This window comes from Suncus etruscus, chromosome 15 (genome assembly GCF_024139225.1).
Source record: "Suncus etruscus isolate mSunEtr1 chromosome 15, mSunEtr1.pri.cur, whole genome shotgun sequence".
NCBI classification, from domain to species: domain Eukaryota; kingdom Metazoa; phylum Chordata; class Mammalia; order Eulipotyphla; family Soricidae; genus Suncus; species Suncus etruscus.
In genome coordinates, this window is record NC_064862.1 from 74979595 (window position 1) to 74996864 (window position 17270).

The following is a 17270-nucleotide window of genomic DNA, read 5'->3' on the forward strand; positions in this document are numbered from 1 at the left end:
TGCCCGACTGCCTGATCTTTCGGGGTGGGGGCGACTGTGCAGTCGCTGTTGGAAGTGCATTTATTGGCAGTAGGGCTGAATGTACAAAAAACTCCGGGCAGGATGGGGCACGGCAGTCATAGGAGACGGCTGAGGGCACACGGGTGCTCAGAAGAAATCCACATCATCGGGGGCATCCAGGTCACGGTATTCCACAATGGCCCGTGGGTCCCCACGAACCATCCTGTCGAGGTGAGAAGAGATGAGCTGGGGGTCCCTGTGCCAGGGAGGGCGGGAAAGCTGCCACCTTCACTGCTGCTCACCTGTTCCGAGGCTTTCCAGGGTAGCCCCCCTGGCCTCGGAAGGCATCATAGTTGCCTCGGCCAGCACCGTAGGGGCCGTGGGGGTACGGAGGCCCTCCTGTGGGCACGGCGGGGCGGACAGCACCAGCTATGAGAACCAGCAGAGCTGTGTAAGAGGCCATGCTCTCCCTTGCTCCTTCCCTCCAACAGCCCCCATCCCAACCTCAACCCCCTCCTGGACTTACCTCCGTAGCCCAAGATGGGGGGCCGGGGCTGACCATAAGGCATGAGGCCCTGGGGAGTCTGGTGCGGGTAGGGGAGTCCCGGGGTCAGGCCTGGGGGGAGTACAACAGGAAAAGGAGTATGAATTACTGCGTGAGGACACCTGGTTTTGTGAGCTCAAGGGTCACTCCTGGCAGGCTTAGGAACTGTATGGGATGCCAGGGATTAAACCAAGTCAACCATGGGGAAGAAGGCAAATGTCCTCTCTACTCTGCTGTCACTCACATCTGGACAGTCTAAGGAACAACCTGGACCAGAGACAGAGGACAGGGGGAAACACAATAGCTTTGCAGAGGACCCCAACCCCACATGGTCTCTAAGCCTCACTGGGAGTCGCCCGAAGACCAAAGACCTTCCTAGGGCTGATGTTGAGTCAAGAGGTGGGGGGGGTATAGGGTGGTGGGCGGCCACCCCCACGGATCGTATCTTACTCTGGGCAGGCCCGGGTGGCTGGGCAGGTTTGATCTCTGGCAGAGCTGGGCGCTTGGCATCAGTGAGGAAGTTGTTGAAGAAGGCGACCTCCTTCTTAACCTCCTCTATCTTCTCAGCATGCTTGTTGAAGATGTGCTTTCGCACAAACTCGGGGCCCTAGCCAAGGTGGAGCACGTGAGAACCCAGAGAGCACAATAGGACCCACACCACCAGCCCATGTGCAGCTGCCCCCAGCACCCCCCCCCCACCACCACCACCACCACCACCCCCCCCCCCCCGACATCTCAGACCTTGAATTTCTTGCCACTGAGAGGGCAGAGCCACTTATCCTTGCCCAGTTCCTGGGTGTTCGAAGTGACAAACTTTTCCACTTCCTGCTCAGGATCTTTACGCCCCATCTTCTGGGCCTCTTCTTCGGAGAGGGATTCCCGTACACTCAATAGGGGTGTCAGCTTCTCCTCAAATGTCTTCTGCCACTCGAGAACTGGTTTGGGGACAGATAGTGCATTGGAGGAGGAGCCACAAGGACAGAGGAGTTCAGGAGGGCAGGGGACAGGGAGACACACACCTTCCCCGTGACTGATGCGGTTGGGGGGCATGGGCCCACGCACGTGGATGATACCACAGCGGTTGGGCATCTCATCCTCATTGGGGTACTCGCAGGTGTTGTAGTAATCCAGGGAGTGCACAATGCGCAGGTACAGTAGCAGTTTGTCCAGGACCTAAGACGGGAAGCCAAGGTCACCCTATCCCACACCCCATCACCTGGCCCTCCCTTAGCCTCTACTGGCACCTTGATCAGCTTTTCATCCCGTTCCACATTGATCTCGGCAGGGTTCCCTTCTTTAGGTGGCTCCTCAGGGGGGGCCCCTCCACTACTCCCCAGCAGCTCCTCCTCCTCGGCGCTCACTTCCTCGATCAGGTAGTCAGTGATATTCTTCAGGATAGGGTTCTGTGAGGGCAGGCTCTGGAAGGGACAACGGGCAGAGTGAGGCTGAGGCAGCTGGGGCATATGCAATAGCCAGTCCTCTACCCTCCCCACCCACCCACCCCCCATTGCTTTTAGTGACGCTGACCGTGGGCTGAGGCGGCGTGCTGGGCTCAGCAGCCCACAGCTGGGTCCTGTCATCCAGGGTGTGGATGAGTTTGGCTGCCAATTTAATGTCATTGCGCACGATCTGCTTGTGCTGGGTGATGCCATTAATGTTCCGCACACGACGTGTCAGGTCTCGGTTCACCCCAGGGCTCAGTTCGCACTCCCGGAGCTAAAAGCAGCAGCACACTCACCACCTCTGGCCACCCACGATAGGCCAAGTGGCACCAGAGCACTGACAGGGGGACCCCCACCTCTCTGCTCCCCCCACTCACCCGGATGTTCTGCAAATTCCAACAAATCTCCTTAATGTTCACACTGCGGTCAAAGGTCACCCAGCCACGACGAAAAAACCTGTGCAAGTTAATCTTGTAAGCACAGTGCGCCTCAGCCTGCCATAGGCCCTACCACTGGCACCTCAGGTCACCTCCAAGCCGACACTCAGGCCCGGCTCCCCCAATGCTCACCTCCTCTCAGGCTGGGGCTCTGAGAGGGCCACTCGCATAAAGCCTGGGTATCTCTTACAAAGCTGAAAGACAGGAACAAACACCACTCAGGGACTGAGCGTCCATTTATCCTGAGGAGTCCTGGCTGCCCACTGCCCCCACTTACAGAGATGATCTCGGCCCTGGAGATGTTAGGGGCGATGTTGCGCATGAACAGAGAGCAGGTCTTGTGCAAGGGCCTTGGTTTACACTCCAGCGCAGGGCCGTCTTTGGCTTTCTCCCTTTCCTCCTCCTTGGGCTTCTCCTTCTCCTTGACTGCTTCCTCTGCAGTTGGGAGAGGGAACCAGGGAATATACCGGTGCCAGAGTAGCCACTAAACACATTGCTGCCAGGTTGTAGGGTGTGTACTGCTGACCGGGGTCAGGTGTGGGGACTAAAGGGCAGCCAAGACACATGCATACGCTAGAGGGCAGTCATGAGTTGGAGGCGACTAAACTGTCACACTGGCTGGGTGGGCACAAGGCTCAGGGGGATCCACAGGCCTTACATGAGAGGCCCCCTTCTCTCCCCAGTTCCTCAGCCTGAACCTACCCGCCTCCTCCTTCTCCTCCTCTGCCTGGCCACTCTCAGAGCCCGACTCGGACTCAGACACGCTGCCTTCATCAAAGCTGTCATCGCCGCTTTGTTTCCTGTTGCGCTTCTTGCTCTGGGAAGCAAGCACCATACCGTGGTGAGTTGCTGACCCAATGCTCCTCTAACACCTAACACTCTCCTCCAAGCAGCAGTGCCTACCTTTTTGGCCTCCTTCTCTGAGTCTTCTTTCTTCTCGTCCGTGTCCCCCTCACCCTCTGATTTCTTGGTCTTGTCGTCATTCTCAGAACTGTCATTCTCAGCCTAGAGACAGCTGAGTCAGAACTTCCCTCCCTCCCACCCACCCAGCCCCCAGCACAGGCACAGTGCCCTGACCTGTTTCCCATCTTCTTTCTTGTCCTCCTTCTCATTGGCCTTGCGTTCTGCATCACCCGGGCCTGGCCCAGCCCGGCCTTCCTCCTTTTTGTTGGTCTCCCCAGGCTTCCCTGCCTGTTCCTCCTCCTCCTCCTGCTCCAGGATGCGTAGGTCATTTTCTGTCCCTCCTTCCATCTTGATCACAGCTGCCAAAAAAGAACAGGTTAATGCCCAGGCCCTCGCCCGCTCCCTAGCGCCCCCCCAAACTCAGTTGGGGCAGAGTGCGTACCCGCATCCAGCATCTTGACGATGGCATCAGCTTTGTCAATGTCCAGGAGGAGGGTATCGAACCAGCCTGTCTCCATGAGGGACAGAAAGACCCTCAGGCGGTTCTGCAGGGCCCCTCGGGCCTCCTGCTTTCTCTTCCCCACCTCATCCGGGTGGTACTTAGACCGGAACCTGCGAGGGCAAAGGGGAGGCAGAGACAGTCACTAGGGGACAGGGCCAGGGAATGGAGAGGGGCCCAGAAAGATCAGGGCAGAGCTCCCATCTGCTCAAACCCCCCTCCCCAGATTCTGCTCTGACAAGACTGAAAGGGAGAGTCCTGGGCTGGCCAGGGCCAGGGCTGCTTCCAGTGGGGCCAGAGAGCCAAGGGCGGGGAGGCCCCAAGCATCGCCCTTTCCTGCCCCCACCGGCTCCCATCATCCCGAGGTGGCAGACAAGAGGACACCTGAGTGTGCCAGAGAAAGAGCCGACCAAGGAAGGACACCTTTCTCCCCCCAGGAAGAGAAGCTGTGGGCACAGGAGCACAGGGAGACCCCAAATACCCGCAGGCACTGCCCACAGGGAAAGGGAAGGAAGGAGGAAAGGAAGGAGAAGAGAAATTTAAAGAAGGGCCTGGCAGGAAAAACAAGAAATCAGGAGTGAGACGGGGAATGTGAGGGGGTCCCAGAAAACAGGAAAAAGGTAAGGGTGGTTTACAGACCAGACACACAGGGAACACAGAGGCAAGGAGGTGAGGAGCGTGAGAAGGAAAGAGGGAAGGAAAGCTTGTGGAGACAACAGAGAAGGCAGGAAGGAGCAGGAGACAGGAGAGCCACAGGTTGTGAGAGGAAAGGAAAGCCGCAGGCATCACCTCCAGGATCTTTACCTTGGCCGCTTGGTCAAACAGAGCTCAAGATTTAACTAGCCGCGCCCAGCGCCCATGCTGGCTCCTGCTGGGGCGCTGGCCCGGAAGCCCCAGCCCCGCGGGGTCCGCGGTGGGGCCCTGACTAACTAGCTGCCTAAGCAATCACATTCAGCTAGACCACTGCATTGTGCACAGCGGTACCCTGCCTGTCTGCCTGGCCGGGCAGCGCGGCTCAGCCCGGGGGGCTCAGGTTTGGGCTGGGTATGGTGGGGGTGGAGATGGGTTTGCTCCGAGCTCCGACGATGAGCGGGTGTAGTTCCCAGTTCTGGCTCTTTTCAAGGAGGAGGAGCAGAAAGAGGATGAGGAGGAGGAGGAGCAGGAAGGGGGGAAAAGATGGTTGATTAAAATTAAAACATCCACAAAAAGAAAAAATTAAACTTCTTTTTCTGTCAAATGGCCCTGAGATCTTTGATGTGTCTCGTCTGGATTCGCTTGGCCACGCTGGGTCCCAGCAATGAGGAAGGACAGTGACCCAACAGGCAGCCAATGAGGCGCAGTCAACCTGCAGGCCCCAGGGAACTGGAGGCTCCAGCCCTGAGGACCTGGGAAAGGGCGCACCATCCCCCGCCCAGAGTCGTGGAGGGGCAGGGCGGGCAGCATGCAGGGCCTGGGGCACACTCACCACTCCTCGTCCTTGTGCGCCAGGAAGAAGTCCTGCATCTGCTGCCGCCGGAAGTCCAGCTTGTAGTCATTGTAGCGCTTCACGGCCTCCGTCTCATCCACGGAGTCATCCAGCGAGAGGAGAAACTCCTTAAAGCTCTTCATCACGGGCGGGGGCACGCCCAAGTCGATCTCAGCGATGCTGCCTAGCCTGTGCAGAGGGGCACCCAGCAGCAAGTCTTGGTTGGGGAGGAAGCAGGGCCCGGGGTCACCCACTGTCCCCCCCTTCCTCTGTCCACTTCACATGCTGCCCCAATCCAGCTGCACCCCAGCCCACGGGCACTTCTGTGCCCAACATGCATCTGCCTCCAGCCACCACTTCCAAACACTCCCGAGCCACCCCATTGCCTTCTCCTGAGAACCCACAAGCTGGCGTAGGTCTTTACCTGGCCTGAATGGGCAGAACATGATGCTGCATGATGTGGACGTCTGGGTGGCCCCAGGGCTGAGGGGGGCCATAAGTGGGGCCCCCGCCCCCCCCAGCATAAGGCATGTCATAGCCACTGTGGTACGGGTCAGAGCTGTGCTCGTCCCTGAGAGCGGGGGACACAAGAGTCAGACAAAGAAGGAAGGAGCCACTGCTCCAGAGGCCACGCGGAGTCCCGCAGGCATCTGAGGAGACACGGCGGAGAAGCCAGAGCCAGGAACCCAGCGAACTTACCAGTCTCGCCTCATGCGCTTCTGCGGGGGGCTGAGCTCATGCCGAGGGGGTGAGAAGCGTTCCCGGCGGTTTCGGTCATAGTCACGATATTCCCCACGACTGCGGCGCTCACGCCCACGGTCCCACTCTCTGCAGAGAGGAGGGGAGGGGCGCACACTCAACACCACCACTGGGAACAGGATCCCTTCCCACCTTGACACACCTGCCTGAGAGCCGAAAACCAAGGGATACAGTACAGCAAGCCAGGAGCTTGCAGGAGCACACATGAATCCAGGCAACACATGGTCATCCGTCCCCTCCAGCCCACTTCAGGGTGATCCCTCAGCACAGTATAAATCAATATATAAATCAATAAATAAATGCAAACCTAGGGGGGTCAGGAGAACACAAAGGGAGAGTGGAACCCCAGGCCATGCATGAGGGCACAAGTAAGCCTGCCCTCTTCCCTCGTAAGGCTCCCTGGAAACAGCGGACCCCCATTCCTTTTGGGTCCCATATTCCTGGTATCTCAGCATATGGTGAAGCTTCCACCACAGAGCTAGAGCCATGGGACGGGGGGAGGACACTTGCCTCACACACAGCCAACCTGGCACGCTAGCACCCCAATATCAATCCCTGAGTGTAGAGCCAGGGGGAAGCCTGGTCACTCCTACTGGCCCATTAGTGTGTGGCCCTGTCCCCGCTTGGCCACTTCAAGCCCACAGTGTCTGGCTCCAGCACAATCCCAACCGGCCCCTGCTGAACTGCCAAGAAAACTCTTGGACATCAGGGTTCTTCTGGCCATCCTGTCAGCCACCAGCCTCCACATGCCCCATCTAACAGGAAGAAAACCTAGGGCTGAAGGGATAGTACATATTCATGAGGTCAACCCAGGTTCAATCCCTAGCACCCCGTATGAGCCCACCAAGAGTGATCCCTAAGTACAGAGCCAGGAGTAAGCCCTGTGTATTGCTGGGGAGTGGGGGAGAGAAGGAAAGAGAGGAGGTGGGTAAAGAGAGAGTAAAAGAAAAAGTGAATAGACAGAACAAAGAAAGAAAGAAAAAAGGGTAGAGAGAAGTGAGAGTGTGTATGTAGAAAAAGGGGGAAGTGAGGGCAAAAAAAGAGAGTGCGCAAGTTGGGTGCATTGTCAGCAACACTCTGTCCTCAGGAATCAGTCCTGGCAGTGGTTGGGGAACCATACAGGATACCAGGGCTCGAACCCAGGTTGGCTATGTCCAAGGTCTTCCCCACCATATTATTGCTGGAGCCCTGGGATCCCTTTTTTCCACCTATTTCTTTTTGTTTGGGAGCCACACCCAGCAGTGCTCAGGGCATACTTCTGGCTCTGCATTGCAGGTAACATTCCCTGCTGACTCGAGGGACCATATGGTTTGCCAAGGATTGAACCCAGGTAGCTGTATGCAAGGCCAAGCAATCTCCTGCCCCTGCCAAAATATAGCTGAGCTCCCGAGAGACAGCTACATTCTAATTTAGTTAATACTCAACCTGCTATAATAAGTTATTTAAAAAAGTTACTACCGGGCCCGAGAGATAGCACAGAGGCTTTTGCCTTGCAAGCAGCCGATCCAGGACCTAAGGTGGTTGGTTCGAATCCTGGTGTCCCATATGGTCCCCCGTGCCTGCTGGGAGCTATTTCTGAGCAGACAGCCAGGAGTAACCCCTGAGCACCGCTGGGTGTGGCCCAAAAACCAAAAAAAAAAAAAAAAAAAAAGTTACTACTGCCTTTTCAAATAACTGCAAATTAACACTTGCAGGTAGGTTGGGTGAGGCCACACCCAACTTGGGGTTGCAAGCATCAAGATCGCCCTGGCTTCTGGGGAGATCCCAAGACCTCTAAAACCATTGGGATGCTAAAGGTGAGACCCTATCAGTGAACAATCTGTACTTAGCAACATTCAAATCCCCTGTCCTGGGGCTGGAGTAATAGTACAGCGAGGTTTGATCCCTGGTACTACAAATAGTTCCCCGAGCCCCACTAAGAGTGATTATAAGTACAGAGTTAGGAATAAGCCCCAAGCATCACCAGTATGGCCCCAAAACAAAAACAAATCAACAGTTCTGCTTTGCTCTTAGAAGAACCTTGGCATATTCATCATGTTTCCCTCCAGAAATGTCTAAATGGGGTGGCAGAGTGGTGGCGCAAGTGGTAGGGCGTTTGCCTTGCACGCGCTGGCCTAGGAAGGGCCTTAGTTCGATCCCCTGGCATCCCATATGGTCCCCCAAGCCAGAAGCGATTGTTGAGTGCATAGCCAGGAGTAACCCCTGAGTATCACCGGGTGTGCCCAAAAACCAAAAAAAAAAAAAAAAAAAAAAAGTCTAAAAAAATTAAAATAAAAAAAAGGAAAAGAAATGTCTAACTGGGGCTGTCGCACAGCACAGCAGGGAGAGCACTGGCACGTGGCTGACACTACTCAATCCTCTGCATTCCATATGGTTCTGAGCACTGCCAGGAATGATTCTTGAATGCAGAGCCAGGAGGAACTACTTAAGCATCCACCACCCTAAAAATTTTGTCTAAGTAGTAGAGTGCTGTCAAGCTTACACTGGCGGTTACAAGTTTTCCAAAATTCAAGTTTTCATTGGAAAGTTCCATTCCCCCCGTAGCAACAAGTGGAAGATCCTTTGAAGTTACAGGTTCTCGGATAACTTTCCAAGAAAGTGTCTAACAAACAAGGTGTAAATAGCCATTGTTTTGACAGGCACTCAAGTCAGGTAGAAATGGCTTTCCACCACAGGACTGTCCGTTGGCCTGCAATCCAAGCCCACAATGCCTTTCCACCAACGTCCCCACACTTTCCCCACACGCTGAGCATGTTTCCCTTCCAGCCAAGGAGAAAAGATGCAAGGCCCAGAAGACCAAGCGGTGCTTAGAAGCAGTGTTGATCAACTGGGGACCTGGTACAGCTCCTGGGTCCCCAGGTATCTCAAGGAGGCCACTGGTGAAAATCGTGTCAATGGTGCACACAACAGGACAGGAAACGGGGGAACCAACAGGTAGGAGGCAGCCCCCCCAACTGGAAGTTAAGTGAAGGCCATGGTCCAAAAATGGCTGAGAACCCATTTCTCAGCACACACATACAAGCATGCTCACCAGCACCAACCCCAGCACACATTGAATGCTTCCCCACTCCCACGATTCTCGGGCACACCAAGGCCAGAGTTCTGTGTAAGCACCACAGAAAAGGGGTGCATAGAGCTGGAGAAACAGCACAGCGGGGAGGGCACTCACCTTGCACAGAGCCAACCCGGGTTTGACAGCATCCAATATGGTCTCCTGAGCCCCAGGGTAATTCCTGAGCACAGAGCCTGGAATAACCTCTGAACACATCAGGTGTGGCCCAAAAACAACAGAAAAAGAAGGAACTTATTGCAAGCACCACAAAAAGATGCACATCACAGCCGGAAGTGCATGCCCTGACACACACTCCACCTTAACCTGAGTAGCAGAGCAGTGTCCCCCAATAAGCACAGCCAAAGGAGTCCAGACCTCGGTGAGCACCAAGGCCAAGTGCAAGTGCACACCACACCCCGGTACAGCCCCAGCACCAAGGAGAAGGAAACATTTGTTTAATGAAGTGTTCAGCCAGGAGTGAGCCCTGGGCACAAAACAGAACCCAAACCCTGAACCATACTACTGAGGTGGGTCACAGTGAACCTGGTTTTGATCCAGGCACATGGTCAAACACAGTGCTGCACATTTGTGCTACTGAACCAGATCCCAGTCTCCTGGCCCCTAAAAAAATTTTGTCTTAATTCAGTTTCACTTATTTTTTATTTTGGGGCTACATCTAGAGGTGCTCAGAGGTTACTCCCGGCTCTACACTCAGGGATTAATCCTAGCAGGTTCAAAGATGCCAGGGACAAAACCTGAGTTGGCTGCATATAAGGTTGTCCTACCTCTCTGGTCCCCTTTGGCCCCTCAACATTTTAGACTGTTGCTACTGCCTTCATCTGCACCAAGGGAGCATCAGTGTCACCCATTACTGGCCCTAGTCAGCATCTGTGCAAGAGCCAATGTACAAACATGTGGGTTTTTGCCCTAAAAAGAACCAAAACAAGCCAGAGAGATGGTACAGCAGATCTGGGTTAGAACCCCAAGTTATGACCCAAGTCCAAGGACTGATCCCTGAGCACTACTATTAGATGTGGCAAAACAGAAAAGCCCATTGGGGCCAGAGAGATAGCACAGTGGAAGGGTGTCTGCCTTGAATGCAGCCATTCCAGGACAGACAGTGGTTCGAATCCTGGCATCCCATATGGTCCCCCGTGCCTGCCAGGAGCGATTTCTGAGCATAGAGCCAGGAGTAACCCCTGATAGCCGCCGGGTGTGACCCAAAACAAAACAAAACAAAAACCCATCAAGGGTCTTCAGATCCGATATCTTCCAAGACCAAGAATTAATTAAGTAGGTTCTTTGTTATACTCTCAACTCAAAAAAATACTGGCTCCATGTGTCCTAGGAAGACTTGCAACTGTAGGTTCTTTGTTATTCTCTCAACTCAAAAATACTGGCTCCATGTGTCCTAGAAAGACTTGCAACTTCCCAAGTCTCACTGAGTAGCCCTCCCTCTCCTAGGGTCCCACCCCTCCACCCTGCCAATACCTTGCTCCAAGCCCAGGACTAAATGAATCTGAAGAAACATTTTGGAGATCTGTTTTTGCTTGTCCACACAAGCCAGGTACTCAGGTAGGGGCTGAGCAGGGCGGCGGGGGTGGGGGAGACAGCAAGTAAGAACCTCAGTCCACCTTCATGCAACTCCTCCAACCCACCTCGCCTCCACCCAGCACACTGGAAAACAAGATGTTCTTTCTTTGCAAACCCCTCCCCAGGAGAGGGGAGTGCCAGGCTCCACAATGATAGGACGACCTGATGGGTGGATCCACTGCGCTGAAAGCATCAGGGACCCAAACAACACACAAGAGTCACAGCTAAGCAGCCCCAGCCTCCGGAACCGGGACCTGCGAGCTACTCATGACGCCCTTCAGACAAAGCTTCGAAGGCTCTTCTTCCACACCAAAGGCTTAAGTCTTAACCAAAGCCCTTTGCCTCCTAGGACAGCCCCCAAAACACCCATTCAAACCAACTTTACTCATCCAAAGAGGGGGCCGGGCAAGATAATACGTGGGAAAAAGGGTCAGGCCTTGAACTCAAAAGACCCAAAAGACCGAACCGCAATCAAAGTCTATTCTACACTCTTCCCAGCGTCAGGATGCGAGTTAGCAGGACACGCAAGGCCCCTTTTCTGCCTGCACTTTCCACGAGGCACAGACAACGCAGGTGTCCCCCAAAGATGTGCTTTCATGAGCACAACGGGGTGTGTGTGTGTGTGTGTGTGTGTGTGTGTGTGTGTGTGTGTGTGTGTGTAGGTCTTCCCCAAAGACATGCTTTCATGGGAGCAACGGTGGGTGTGTGGGTGTTTGTGTGTGTGTGTGTGTGCAAGTCTTCCCCAAAGACGTGCTTTCATGAGAGCAAAAGTGTGTGTGTGTGTAGGTCTCCCCTAAAGACATGCTCCTCGCGTGTGTGTGTGTATGTAGATCTCCCCTAAAGACGTGCTCCTCCAAAGTGCTTTCATGAAAGCAACGGGTGTGTGTGTGTGTGTGTGTGTGTGTGTGTGTGTGTGTGTGTCGCGTGGGGGTGTGCAACACTAGCAACGTGAAGCCCTGGACGTTCCCAAACCAAGCCCCACCGGACCCCAGCCAGCACCCTCCCGCCTTGCATCCCAAGGAGCTGCAAAAAAACACAGCAGCGAGCTGGGGGGGGGGCGGCCCCCACCAAGGCAGTGGCGGCGGTGACGGTGAGGGCAGCTCACCGGTCGCTCCAGTCGTCCCCCCGGCGCCGCTCGTCTCGCTCCCGGGACCGATCGTAGTCGCTGCGTTCCCTCCGGAACTTGTCCCGGCGCCGCCGGTCGTACTCGTCGTCGCTGTCACCCATGGCGAGAGCTGCGCGGGGGGGGGGCAGAGGGTGGCCTGGGGGAGGCTGCAAGGTGGGGGGGGCACCATGAGCGGGGGCGGGGGGGCGCGCGATCAAGCCGGGGCGCCACCCTCGGACCCCGCCGATCCCCGATCCCGCCGCTCCCCAACACCATCCCGCCCGCACCCCGCCCCTCCCCCACCTGCGGGGCCGTTAGCCTCGCGCCGGGCCTGGCGGGCTAAGCGGGGGCCTCCGTGCGGCTGGCTAGTCAGAGGCGAGGCCGAGAAGGGGACGACGAGTTGGCGGCCGCGGCGGCGGCGGGAACGACCGGGACGACGCCGCCAGCCGGAGCCCGCCCGCGCGGCCTGCGCAGCTCAATTAGCGACGCGCGGAGGCTCCCGAGTCGCGCGGGCGCGGGCCCCGACCGGAAGGGGCGGGGCCTCCCTCTCTCCCAAGTCTCGCGAGATCTCCGGGGTGAAAGCAACTACGGAAGCCGGGATGGGCCTCGCGACCTCGCTGCCGCCGGACTTTGCGGACCTCAGGGTCTCTCCTAAGGCTCGTCTTCTTCCCGACGAGTTCCCGTGGTCTCTTGGCTCCCCTGGAAAGCGTTCGGAGCCCGTTTTTTGCCTTCAGCAGCTGGGGTCCCGCCGCCACGGGACTTTGCTTTGCCCGGCCTAGATGAGGGGGTGTGTGTGGACGCTAGGGCGGCCCCTCTTGCTAAGCGCGGGCCCGGGGCTGCAAAGGTGCATGCGGCCTCTCCGAGCTGAGCGACCATTTTAAAGCATCTCCCACCATTTTGTGTGATTTCTCGCACCCGGAGAATCGGCGGCTTTCAGGGGTTCGGAACCTCTTGGGGTTTTCTAACCCTGCTGCGGAAGCCCCTGGGGTTTCTGGCTAGCCCTTGCATAGAGACAACCCGCTTTTAAAGGAAAATTAGGAGTCTTTTGCCTTTTCCCCCCAAATGCATCCGCACCTCCCTCTTCTCCATTGAAGTGAATGTAATGAACTGGCAACTGTCAGGCAGGAGAGATGGCTCACTCGTTTCGCTGGGGCGAGGGGCAAGCCAGAGGCCTACTTCTGTCCCTAGCATTGCATTCACCCCACCACCATCACCACCACTAAAGGAACTGCTAGGGGCAGGAGAGGAGTTCAGGTAGGGCCTAGCACCCTACACATGCTGTAGGTTTAAGGGAATTGCACCTAAGAAGATGTGAAAGTCCCATTATGGCGCACCCACCCAGGTTAGACCCCAGGCACCACCAGAAGTGATCCCTGAGAATCTCTGGATATGTAAAAAAAAAAAAAAATCACCATAATAGGAGGCCAGGGGCTGGAGCCGTGAGCCGTAAGGCATCTGCCTTGCATGCACTAGTCTAGGTCAGTTTGATCCTCAGGCGTCCTTTAAGGTCCCCCAAGCCAGAAGTAACTCCTGAGCATTTGGGTGTGACCCAAACACAAAAAGCAAAATAATAGGAGGCCAGAATATAGTACAGCAGGTGGAATGCTTGCACACAGACAACCCAGGTTTGATCTCCAGTACCACCAGGCGTGATCCCTGGGTGTAGAGCCAGGTGCAAGCTGCTGAAGGATCCCAGCACAAGAAAGGTGTCTTCCCATCAGACTAATCATTTGTGTTTGTTGGGGGGGCACATCCAGCGATGCTCAGGGGTTACTTTGGACTGAAGGATCACTCCTGGTGGTGCTTGGGGGACCATATGGAATGTTGAGGATCGAATCCAGGTCGGCCATGTGCAAGGCAAGAGCCCTCCCCGCTGTCCCATCACTCCAGCGGCCTCAACAAACTACTTTCAATGAGTGATAGTGGCGGATCTGTGACATGGCTCATGGTAACACACCAACTTTGCATGTGCTAGGCCACCACGGCTCTGCAAGTAGGCTCTAGACAACCAATACTGAGCTGAATCAGGCACCAAAATCAAGAGTGGGTCTCCAGCAGTTACATCAGCAACTGTTACAATGGATAAGGGGGTGGGTCAGCGATCAGAGGACCCAGTTTCTCAGTGATACCATTCCGGAACCCCGCAGATTCCAGGAAGCCAGAGGGACCTTGGTGTGAGTCGGACAGACAATATGCACGGTATTTTTTTTGGAAACTCAAAGGGTGTTATTAATGGACAAAGGAAGAGGACAGAGCCTTTGGCCAATGACAGCAGACCGGGAGGGTTCTCAACAGTCAGTGGTGACAGTGGCCGAGAGCTCCTGGATGCGCCAGGCACTGCATGTCTTGCACAGAATGTGTCCGTCCAGCGGGTAGCACCCCCGGCACTCCCCTTCAGAGGACAATAGCACTCCACACTCCTGGAGAAAGAGATAAAGATGCAACAGCATTGCCACCCAGAAACCCGGGCTAGGAGAGTCCCCTTGGCCCCTGTACCCAAGGCTCCCAACTGACCTCGCACTTGTAACATCCGATATGGAAACTGCGGTCCAGGGCCACAATGCGCACCGTCTCCTCCTGGCCTGGCTCTGGCATGATGGCACCACCGCACACAGAGCACCGAGGGGCAAACTTCCTGGGGTCAGAGGAAAATACAGAGGTTGGTCAGCCCAGGGCTAGGGTGGTGCTGAGCTCCGAGGCCCAGGTGAAGTCAGGGGCTGGTCCGGGGCCTGGCCTGACCTGTGGAAGTCCTCGATGCAGTGGATCTGGCTGGTGGCATCCACTGTAAACGGGATGCCATCGAGGCCACGGTGGCAGACCACGCAGGTGAAGCAGCCAGGGTGGTAGGCCTTGCCCATGGCCCGCAGAATCCGGTCAAGTATGGGCTGGGAGCAGGTAGAGCACTTTTCCAGGGTGGCCTACAGAGTGGCGGGGAATGAAAGAAAGTTGCAGAGAGGGAGAAGAACCTTGCTCCCCCTCAGTGTGTGACTCAGCAAAGAATCACCTAGAACAAGCCCCAGGTCCTTCAGCACTTACGTTTCCTGTCTTCAGAACCTCCCTGAGACCCAATGCCTGGCTATGCCTTTGCCCTACAGCTACTGACTCAGAGCCCCTTTCTTGTTGTTGTTGCATTTATTTGTGTGTGTGAGGGGGGGCCCACACACAACTATGCTCAGGACTCACTCCTGGTTCTATCTGTGGTGCCGGGGCTCAGACCAAATGCCTTCCTTGCTGCCGCCTTTCTTGGGGCACCCATGTTTGCTTCCCAGCCAAGAAGACACCAGCTGCCCCTCTGGGGTCTACATGCTTTCACCCAGGATGGGGGGTCCCCCACCCCTTATGGACTGAACCCCTGGTACTCACCACATAGCAGTGCTCACAGTACGCCCTCCTCTCCACCGCGTAGAAGTGCTGACCCCGCAACTGGGCCCCGCACGTAGCACACACGAAGCAGCTGACGTGGAAGACGTGGTCCAAGGCCACCACCCCGGCTCCATCGCCGACCACATCCTCTCCGCAGCCGCCACACCGACCTTCGGGCCAGCGGGGACAGGGTCAGGGTACACGGCCACCCACCCCAGACCCCCTACTCCAGTCCTCCTCCAGATCGGCTCACCAAAGTACTCGCCACTTGGGGGCCGGGCCATGTCTTGCACCAGCTTCTTAGCCAACCTCTCCAGCTCCACTTCGGGTGGCTGATTCAGGGACACCTGCAGTATGGGGAGTTGGGGTCCCATCACCCACAAACCTCATCTGAGGCCCTTCCCAGCCAGGCAAGGTCCTTTTGCGGGGCCATCCCAAGCCCCAGTGCCTCACACTCACCTGGGGCCCATAGCCGCTGCTTCTTCCTCCAGATACCATGTTTGCCTCCTCTTTGCTTCCCGGGCCTGGCTCTCGGGGGCTCCTATAGCTGGACCCCCAGCTTTCGCCTCGGCCCGAGAGAGGAAAGTGGGGTCCCGGGAGAGGCCCAGAGGCCTGAGAGGCCCCCCTCCTGGGGGGGCCGCAGCCTCGAACGGGCTGGGCCACCTTTACCTGCACCGGGAAGGCTGGGCCGGCTGGGGTGCTGGCTGTGGTGTAGGAGGCCGGAGTGGGGCCTCCATAGGGACATGGGGGTGCAGGGGCAGAAGTGCTCCCTCCATTCAGCTTTAGGGAACATGCCCCAGGGCGGTAGGCAGGGGGCTGTAGGGGTTCATAAGCCTGCGAAGAAAGGCAGACAGGTGGGCACAAGGCTGGCATCCCCCAGCACCCCTGAGGAAGGTCCAAGATTTGACAAGGACTTGCCCTCCACAGCCAGCCTGGCCCAGTTGCCCCCTAGGCTTGTGGGGGAAGATGGGGTACAGGGCAAATTTGGGGCTCACCTGCCTCTCCGGTCGCCGGGCAGCGGGGCCACGGCCCCCATCCAGCTCAGCCAACATGCTGGTGAGTGAGTCAATCTCAGCGTCTAGACTTCCGGGACGCACGCCCCCCCTCTCTCCTCTCTCTGGGGGGAGCCCCTGGGACCGTGGGAAGGTATGAAAGTGAGCTGAGCTTGCTCTCCATTCTGGCCCTGGGCCTCCCTCCCACTTGCCAGCTAGGTTCTCACCTGCGAGCGTTGGGGTGCACCGTGGCACCCCACCCAGGACAGCCCCCGCTCCTCCGGCCCCACGGGGCCCTGGTAGCACTGCTCAGATGGGACAGGACAGAAACTGACCCTGGGATGGGGCTGGAGTGCTGGAGAGAGGGAAGAAGAGGAGGGTGACATTCGGGGACACCACCGTGGGAGGGGAGGGGCAGCGGAGGTGGATGTCAGGAACTGGGCAAGAGCCAGGCCTGGGGGCTCCAGAGCCCCATGATGGCAACCCCCCAATTTTCTTACCTGTTCCATGGGCTGGCAGCGGGCCCGGGGCGCCTCGGGGGAGCACCCTGCCATGAAGGGCTCTGGCTGTTTCCGGCTGCTTGGGGGGCAGCCAGGTGGGTCCCGACATGGTCAGGAGCAGAGCACTCCGGCCCGCTGGGGTCCCCACAAAGCCCCGGGTCTCAGGCTGTCTGTCTCCCCCCTTCTTCCGTCCCACGCTTCCTTGAAGCACTCCAGGAAAGAAACTTTTCCTGGCTCTTCTTTTTTTTTTTTTTTCCCTTCCTCCCCAATTTTGGGGGCGGCCACGCCTCCAGTGACGTCACCGCATTCCTGGGGGAGGGTCACGTGGCCCCCCAGTACCCTCCCCCTAGTCGGGCCCCCTCCTGCCAGGCCGCCAGCCCGGGCTTCATTCCAGGGCTTCCTGCCAGGCAGGGCCCGCCTGGGGGGCTGGGAAGGGTGTGCAGCCAGCCGCCTCCAGTCCCCCCTCCGGGGTCCCGGGGTGCCCCGACACCCTCTCCCGTGGCCTCACCCCACCCCAGACCGTCTTGTCTTGTCTTCCCACCCCACCCCACCCCACCCCACTGCCGCCAGCGGTGCAAGCTCAGAGTAGTGTTTTTACTCTTTTATTCACGATCAG

At 57.1% G+C, this 17270-nt stretch overlaps 2 protein-coding genes across 6 annotated transcripts; both read right to left on the reverse strand.

Annotated features, from left to right (window-relative positions):
• Nucleotides 1-17: 17 nt before the first annotated feature.
• On the reverse strand, nucleotides 18-11964 carry SRRT (serrate, RNA effector molecule). 5 transcript variants are annotated; one of them, XM_049787847.1, is made up of 19 exons: nucleotides 11800-11964; nucleotides 5990-6118; nucleotides 5715-5861; nucleotides 5291-5479; nucleotides 3769-3938; nucleotides 3501-3685; nucleotides 3327-3428; nucleotides 3126-3240; nucleotides 2701-2858; nucleotides 2556-2617; nucleotides 2364-2442; nucleotides 2072-2260; nucleotides 1789-1962; nucleotides 1564-1717; nucleotides 1286-1479; nucleotides 995-1151; nucleotides 527-616; nucleotides 303-429; nucleotides 18-223 (listed from the first exon to the last, which is right to left on the reverse strand). In XM_049787847.1, the coding sequence occupies exons 1-19, from the start codon at nucleotides 11919-11921 to the stop codon at nucleotides 148-150; spliced, it is 2619 nt and encodes an 872-aa protein (XP_049643804.1). In that variant the 5' UTR covers nucleotides 11922-11964; the 3' UTR covers nucleotides 18-147. The 5 variants fall into 5 exon arrangements, with proteins under 5 accessions (XP_049643804.1, XP_049643802.1, XP_049643803.1 ...); XM_049787845.1 differs by having other exon boundaries at nucleotides 303-447; XM_049787846.1 differs by having other exon boundaries at nucleotides 527-628.
• A 2037-nt stretch (nucleotides 11965-14001) lies between these two features.
• On the reverse strand, nucleotides 14002-16881 carry TRIP6 (thyroid hormone receptor interactor 6). The gene is made up of 9 exons (XM_049787901.1): nucleotides 16655-16881; nucleotides 16382-16509; nucleotides 16158-16292; nucleotides 15622-15996; nucleotides 15416-15509; nucleotides 15163-15332; nucleotides 14539-14717; nucleotides 14314-14434; nucleotides 14002-14219 (listed from the first exon to the last, which is right to left on the reverse strand). Exons 1-9 carry the CDS (start codon nucleotides 16761-16763, stop codon nucleotides 14088-14090), a joined length of 1443 nt encoding a protein of 480 aa, XP_049643858.1. The 5' UTR covers nucleotides 16764-16881; the 3' UTR covers nucleotides 14002-14087.
• Between the last annotated feature and the right edge of the window lie 389 nt (nucleotides 16882-17270).

Bases quoted from the DNA above. Each gene is read 5' to 3' on its own strand.
- SRRT (XM_049787843.1), bottom strand. From the start codon at position 11,921: ATGGGTGACAGCGACGACGAGTACGACCGGCGGCGCCGGGACAAGTTC. The intron at 3,241-3,326 runs GTAGGCACTGCT...CTTGCTTCCCAG, and splicing joins CAGAGAAGGAGGCCAAAAAG to AGCAAGAAGCGCAACAGGAA. The intron at 2,443-2,555 runs GTGAGCATTGGG...TAACTTGCACAG, and splicing joins GAGCCCCAGCCTGAGAGGAG to GTTTTTTCGTCGTGGCTGGG.
- TRIP6 (XM_049787901.1), bottom strand. From the start codon at position 16,763: ATGTCGGGACCCACCTGGCTGCCCCCCAAGCAGCCGGAAACAGCCAGA. The intron at 15,333-15,415 runs GTGAGCCGATCT...GCTGGCCCGAAG, and splicing joins CCCAAGTGGCGAGTACTTTG to GTCGGTGTGGCGGCTGCGGA. The intron at 14,718-15,162 runs GTGAGTACCAGG...GCCACTCTGTAG, and splicing joins ACTGTGAGCACTGCTATGTG to GCCACCCTGGAAAAGTGCTC.